Source organism: Seriola aureovittata, chromosome 3, assembly GCF_021018895.1.
Source record: "Seriola aureovittata isolate HTS-2021-v1 ecotype China chromosome 3, ASM2101889v1, whole genome shotgun sequence".
Lineage (NCBI taxonomy): Eukaryota > Metazoa > Chordata > Actinopteri > Carangiformes > Carangidae > Seriola > Seriola aureovittata.
This window is the reverse complement of record NC_079366.1, coordinates 31,880,771-31,887,984: the sequence shown is the minus strand read 5'-3', so window position 1 is coordinate 31,887,984 and position 7,214 is coordinate 31,880,771. Positions and strand designations below refer to the sequence as shown.

The window sequence follows — 7,214 nt, the reverse complement described above, 5'->3', positions numbered from 1 at the left end:
GTGAACGCAGGTAATGCGCAGCAGCACCGGAAGACAACCGAGAGCGCCTTCAAAATAAAACAGAAATTCTAGTCGATTTTTATTTCCATATACAGAGCGTATAGAGTTCATGATGTCACAACAGAGACAAACACAGAAATCACTTCAGGAGGAACGACAGAGCCACTGGGGATATGTACTGTTGGCCTACCTGTGGAGCCTAAAAATAAACAATAATAAAAATAAGTAGATAATAAATACATAAATAATGGACCTCAGTAGAGTGCAAGGCCAAGCAATCCTACACGTGTCTGTCAGATCCAGATCACTATTATTATTATTACTATTATTATTATCATTATTATTATTATTATCTGGGTCTGCACAAAACTCTCTCAACACCATTAATATGGATAGTATAGATCCCAACATTATTTCCTGAGAAATTGACTAAAGTAATAATGATAATATTGATTAAAATAACAATAATATGTATAATAATGATACTACTACTAATAATAATAATATGTATAATAATAATTAAACACTTTGGCTCCATAATTAAAAATCTGATGAACAAATGAGATGTTCCGTATTTTAGATGAACTGATGATGAACGAATGAATGGACCCTACTGTTTGTAGGGAGTTTGCTCAGTGTTTCTGTGCAACTGTTGCTGTACGACTGTTACTTTAGAAATGGGTTAGTTAAGGCAGCTACAGTCCCTCAGACAAATGTGTTGCATTAACAGAGAGAAACTTCAGGGAAGTTAGAAAAATGTATCCTTAAAAATCCTTTAAAAATCTTCATGAATATATTTTACCAGGAACAATAAAGACGTTTTTTATTGTGCCACACTGTAGGTTTACAAGATATCAGGATTAGAGTCCAAAAAATATATGATACTAACTCACAAAACTATATAGAAATATATAGAAATTCCAGACTAAATGGCTAATTTTTTTCATTTTGCGTGTTTGTTATTACATGGCCTTAAAATCCTGCACCTGCAGACTCAGGAACAGGTTCAACACCTGTGAACTGTAACCTGAACCTACAGCTGGTCCCTCTGCTGGGAACCTCCCTCCACCAAAGAATGTGGGATAACGTCTCTGCAGATTTTCACTGTTCCAGTGAAACATTACTGATGCAATAATATTCTAAATACTCAAGGACATCAGCTTGTGTGTGTGTGTGTGTGTGTGTGTTGTAAAACTGGACTGTTTATAAACAACAGAAGAACAGAAGAAGATTATTGTTATATATGAATGTTGGGTCTCTGTATGTCCATGAATGTACAGTCTAGACCTGCTTTATATGAAAAGTGCCCAGAAGTAACTTCTGTTATGATTTGGCTCTAGAAAGAAAGAAAGAAAGAAAGAAAGAAAGAAAGAAAGAAAGAAAGAAAGAAAGAAAGAAAGAAAGAAAGTTTTATTTTGAAATCTGACAGTGGAAATTCAGATGTGACATCACTGCTGGTGACTTCACAACACACTGAGCTGGGTGTGACAGTCTCTCTCTCCTTCATTAACTTCACACTCAGATTCTAATAATAAATAATATGAATATTAGTGATGATGAGAATGAACAGAATCTGTTTCTTTAATGAACTTACTGGGGTTAAGATCAGCTGTTTTCTAAAGTAAAGTCTGAGTAGAGTCTGAGAAGAGTCACAGTAGAGTCTGAGTAGAGTCACAATAGAGTCACAGTAGAGTCTGAGTAGAGTCTGAGTAGAGTCTGAGTAGAGTCACAGTAGAGTGAGTAAAGTCACAGTAGAGTCTGAGAAAAGTCACAGTAGAATCTCAGTAGAGTCACAGTAGAGTCTGAGTAGGGTCACAATAGAGTCTTAGTAGAGTCACAGTAGAGTCTGAGTAGAGTCACAGTAAAGTCTTAGTAGATTCACAGTAGAGTCTGAGTAGAGTCACAGTAGAGTCTTAGTAGATTCACAGTAGAGTCTGAGTAGAGTCACAGTAGAGTCTGAGTAGGGTCACAATAGAGTCTGAGTAGAGTCACAGTAGAGTCTGAGTAGAGTCACAGTAGAGTCTGAGTAGGGTCACAATAGAGTCTTAGTAGAGTCACAGTAAAGTCTGAGTAGAGTCACAGTAGAGTCTGAGTAGAGTCACAGTAAAGTCTTAGTAGATTCACAGTAGAGTCACAGTAGAGTCTGAGTAGAGTCACAGTAGAGTCTGAGTTAAGTCACAGTAGAGTCTGAGCAGAATCACAGAAGAGTTAGTAAAGTCACAGTAGAGTCTGAGTAGAGTCACAGTAAAGTCTGAGTAGAGTCACAGTAAAGTCTGAGTAAAGTCACAGTAAAGTTTGAGTAGAGTCACAGTAAAGTCTGAGTAGAGTCTCAGTAGAGTCACAATAGAGTCTGAGTAAAGTCACAGTAGAGTCTGAGTAGAGTCACAATAGAGTCTTAGTAGAGTCACAGTAAAGTCTGAGTAAAGTCACAGTCGAGTCACAGTAGAGTCTGAGTAGAGTCTCAGTAGAGTCAAAGTAAAGTCTGAGTAGAGTCTGAGTATAGTCACAGTACAGTCTCAATAGAGTCTCAGAAGTTACAGTAGAGTCTGAGTAGAGTCACAGTAAAGACACAGTAGAGTCTGAGTAGAGTCTGAGTAGAGTCAAAGTAAAGTCTGAGTAGAGTCTGAGTAGAGTCACAGTACAGTCTCAATAGAGTCTCAGAAGTTACAGTAGAGTCTGAGTAGAGTCACAGTAAAGACACAGTAGAGTCTCAGTAGAGTCTCAGTAGAATCTGAGTAGAGTCACAGTAGAGTGTCAGTAGAATCTGAGTAGAGTCACAGTAGAGACACAGTAGAGTCTCAGAAGTTACAGTAGAGTCTGAGTAGAGTCACAGTAAAGACACAGTAGAGTCTGAGTAGAGTCTGAGTAGAGTCTCAGTAGAGTCAAAGTAAAGTCTGAGTAGAGTCTGAGTAGAGTCACAGTACAGTCTGAGTTAAGTCACAGTAGAGTCTGAGCAGAATCACAGAAGAGTTAGTAAAGTCACAGTAGAGTCTGAGTAGAGTCACAGTAAAGTCTGAGTAGAGTCACAGTAAAGTCTGAGTAAAGTCACAGTAAAGTTTGAGTAGAGTCACAGTAAAGTCTGAGTAGAGTCACAATAGAGTCTGAGTAAAGTCACAGTAGAGTCTGAGTAGAGTCACAATAGAGTCTTAGTAGAGTCACAGTAAAGTCTGAGTAAAGTCACAGTCGAGTCACAGTAGAGTCTGAGTAGAGTCTCAGTAGAGTCAAAGTAAAGTCTGAGTAGAGTCTGAGTATAGTCACAGTACAGTCTCAATAGAGTCTCAGAAGTTACAGTAGAGTCTGAGTAGAGTCACAGTAAAGACACAGTAGAGTCTGAGTAGAGTCTGAGTAGAGTCAAAGTAAAGTCTGAGTAGAGTCTGAGTAGAGTCACAGTACAGTCTCAATAGAGTCTCAGAAGTTACAGTAGAGTCTGAGTAGAGTCACAGTAAAGACACAGTAGAGTCTCAGTAGAGTCTCAGTAGAATCTGAGTAGAGTCACAGTAGAGTGTCAGTAGAATCTGAGTAGAGTCACAGTAGAGACACAGTAGAGTCTCAGAAGTTACAGTAGAGTCTGAGTAGAGTCACAGTAAAGACACAGTAGAGTCTGAGTAGAGTCTGAGTAGAGTCTCAGTAGAGTCAAAGTAAAGTCTGAGTAGAGTCTGAGTAGAGTCACAGTACAGTCTCAATAGAGTCTCAGAAGTTACAGTAGAGTCTGAGTAGAGTCACAGTAAAGACACAGTAAAGTCACAGTAGAGAAACAGTAGTCTCAGTAGAGTCACAGTAGAATATCAGTAGAGACACAGTAGAGTCATTGTAGAGTCTGAGTAGAGTCACAGTAAAGACACAGTAGTCTCAGTAGAGTGTCAGTAGAATCTGAGTAGAGTCACAGTAGAGACACAGTAGTCTCAGTAGAGTGTCAGTAGAATCTGAGTAAAGTCACAGTAGAGACACAGTAGTCTCAGTAGAGTCTCAGTAGAATCTGAGTAGAGTCACAGTAGTCTCAGTAGAGTGTCAGTAGAATCTGAGTAGAGTCACAGTAGAGAAACAGTAGTCTCAGTAGAGTCACAGTAGAATATCAGTAGAGACACAGTAGAGTCACTGTAGAATCTGAGTAGAGTCACAGTAGAGACACAGTAGTCTCAGTAGAGTCTCAGTAGAATCTGAGTAGAGCCACAGTAATGTGTCAGTAGATTTATCGTTTGGGGGCGAGGGTTGGGGGGGTGAGGCATTGATGGGACGGGTCCAGCAGAGAGTTGAATCTTTAGATTTCCTGATGGACCCAAACTACTCACTGTTAGGAAATTCAGTTGCACTGTTTGTTTGAGGCGTTCACCGTCACAACTGATAATCAGACATCACATACAGACACACAGACACTGGAGATGCTCCATGCTGGCTTCAAGGTCTCCTCACTGCAAGAAACAAGAACATTAATTACACAGAAAAAAAACCGTGATGTTAAATTCAAATTTAAACATTCACATTTTAAGACTATCATTTTTAGGTTTAACAACAATGAAAGATAAATTACTACAAAACATTTTCCTCGTCTTCTAACAGCCTTTATAAAGGTGTTAATTATTCTTTCCTTTTTCTTTATTGTTATTATTAACATTATGATTATTATTATTATGGTCAGTCACAGACTCAGTTTTAAATGTCTCCCTCACTTTATCACGTCCTATTTTTTCCCGCGTCTATTTTCATGTAGTTTTAGTTTAGATTTCCATTTCTCCCTCGCTCCCTGAAGGCGTCTCCATCCCATCCGGTCGCCGTGTCTTACAGTGCGCATGCTCCTGGAAGGAGCCATGTTAAAGTTGTGTTGACAGTGTCTGTTGTGTCTGTTAGTCCGGGTCGGTCCTGATCGGTCCGAGTCCCTGGCCCGGGAAGATGAGCTGCTGTCCGGATATATCCCGCAGGAACCCGCAGGAGGACTTCCAGCTGATCCAACGCGTCGGCAGCGGGACGTACGGTGACGTCTACAAGGTATAGACAGCGACGTCACTGACGTGTTAGCTTAGCATCGGTTAGCTCAGAGCGAGTTTAACACGGTGTGTGTGAAACTGATCAATAAGAGATACATCAGTAGACTAATGGCGTGCGATGACGTTAGCTCAGGTGTGGGTTCTCTGGACCCCATCCTTTATCAGATCCATCAGGTGTGCAGGAAGCTGAGGAGACAGGGTTCACCTGGCGACCACAGGTCTGACAGCCAATAGGAAGAGAGGAATCTCCTCAGCAGGTGTGTGCGTGTTATCTTGAACACCATTGGCTGATAGCACAGATGTGTAGGTGTGGTCTGCAGAGCACAACAAGTTCAGTCATTACATCATTTTTAATTGAACTTTATGTAACCAGGTGAATCTGACTGAGGTGAGCGAGGTTACACCTGGTCAGGTGACAGATCTGTCCTCACATCTAACATCAATTCACTAACGAGCTCAGCTGCTCGTTACACTGGCTGGCTGCTGATTACAGCCAGAGCTGATCAGCACCATGTTCCTTATTGGGTGCTGGGATAGTGTGGTTGAGTCTGGAGACTCTCTCTCTCTCTCTCTCTCTCTCTCTCTCTCTCTCTCTCTCTCTCTCTGTCAGTCAGGATGAGGTTGGTCCTGTCTCCATGACGAACTGGTGACTGAGGCCTCATGGGAAATCTCAGGTGACTGTCGGAGTCAAAACTCAACGTGACGGCAGAAAAAATGAAAGTTTGACCATTAAGTTGATCAATAATTCAGTAGTGTCCCCGCAGGGCTCTGCTTCCTGTAACACGACCCCCACCCCCCCACCCCTCCTCACCCTGGAGTCTCCCACCTTGACTTTGACCTCTGATTGGCTGTCAGTATCAGAGCTAATAGTAATATTATTGATTATCAGTCTGATTGATTCTCAGGGAATCAATCAGTGTTTTAAAAACAGTCCAGAGTCAGTCCTGGTCTAGAGTCAGTCCTGGTCCAGATTCAGTCCTGGTGGCGGTACGGTGGTGCAGTGGTTAGCAGTTGCCTCACAGTGAGAAGGTTGTGGGTTCAAACCCCGGGCCTGGGGGGGCTCAGCAGTTGGATGTAGTTCCTCGGTCTGCCATTTTTCTAATTTTAAACAAAGTCTTAATTTACCCAGAATTCATTGTTCCATTGCATCTAAGAGAGAGCGAGCTGCTGATCAGTGATTCAACACACAGCAACACTCCTCCCCCTCACCTTCACTGATCAATACCTGGGGGGGGGCGTTTCCCACGATCCTCTGCTCCTCTGCTCCTCTGCTCCTCTGCCCTGCTCTGTGTGTGTGTGTGAGTGTGTGTGTGTGTGTGTGTGTGTGTGTGTGTGTGTGTGTGAGTGAGAGAGAGTGTGTGATTAGCATTGTTAGCATCAGACTGAAGACCCCTCCCCCCATCAGAAGTTATTGATTGTCGTCTTGAAGCTCCATCAGCTTGTATCGACCGACAGGACGGACGCTGCTGCTTCACCTTCCACAGGGTCAGGGGGGTCATAGGAGGGGGTGGGGTGGGGCGGGGTTATTGGATGGGGCAGTTTGGATGAGGGGGGGGAATATCATGAGCTGTGTTTTAATTACCACTCAGTAAGAGCAGCAGCAGCAGTCTGAGGTGTGAACATGATCAGAGTTAAAGTGCTGAAACTGCAAAACTATGGAGGTCAGGAAGGAGGGGGAAGGGGAGGGGGGCAGCAGGAGGGGGAGGATCGATCGGTGGCAGCCTGTCCTCCATCAGATCCCCAGATCCCTGCAGACAAGTTCAGCGTCACCTTCAGTCCCGGAGTGTCAGACAGGACAGCTGATGATTGACCTTCATCTTTTCTTCGTTTGTTCTTTTCTTTCTAAAACGTCAACGTCGCGACTCTGGAACGGACAGAAAGATCTGAACGCTTTAACGACAGCTGCCATTATCAGCACTTCCTGTAGCTGTTTCAAAGTAAAAGTCTTCCAGTGGTTCTTGACTCATGTTCATTAAAATGATCTAGTGTGACTAATCAAATCTGATTAGTAATATCAGTTAGATTATTCTGAAACCTATTTCTGTACTATTAATAATAATCTGATCAATACCTGATCAATATATTATTACTATTATTATTAGTTTCAACTAATAATAATGAACTTGACCTCCAGCGTTTCTCCGTGATAAGATGTCGTATTGATAATCATCTTATTGATCAGTTTTGACATGAACTGAACTATGTTCAGCCAACACCCACACACACTCGCTG

The 7,214-nt window shown here is 42.1% G+C and overlaps 1 protein-coding gene across 2 annotated transcripts in view; it reads left to right on the top strand.

Annotated features, from left to right (window-relative positions):
- The first annotated feature begins 4,721 nt into the window (after positions 1-4,721).
- Positions 4,722-7,214, top strand: part of LOC130166637 (mitogen-activated protein kinase kinase kinase kinase 3-like) — a 28,172-nt gene continuing 25,679 nt past the window's right edge. The window contains exon 1 of one of the 2 annotated variants that reach the window (XM_056372327.1): positions 4,722-4,983. In XM_056372327.1, coding sequence (XP_056228302.1) covers positions 4,888-4,983 — 96 coding nt within the window. In that variant the 5' untranslated portion in view covers positions 4,722-4,887. The remainder of the gene's footprint in view (positions 4,984-7,214) is intronic. The other variant, XM_056372328.1, reaches the window with a different exon arrangement.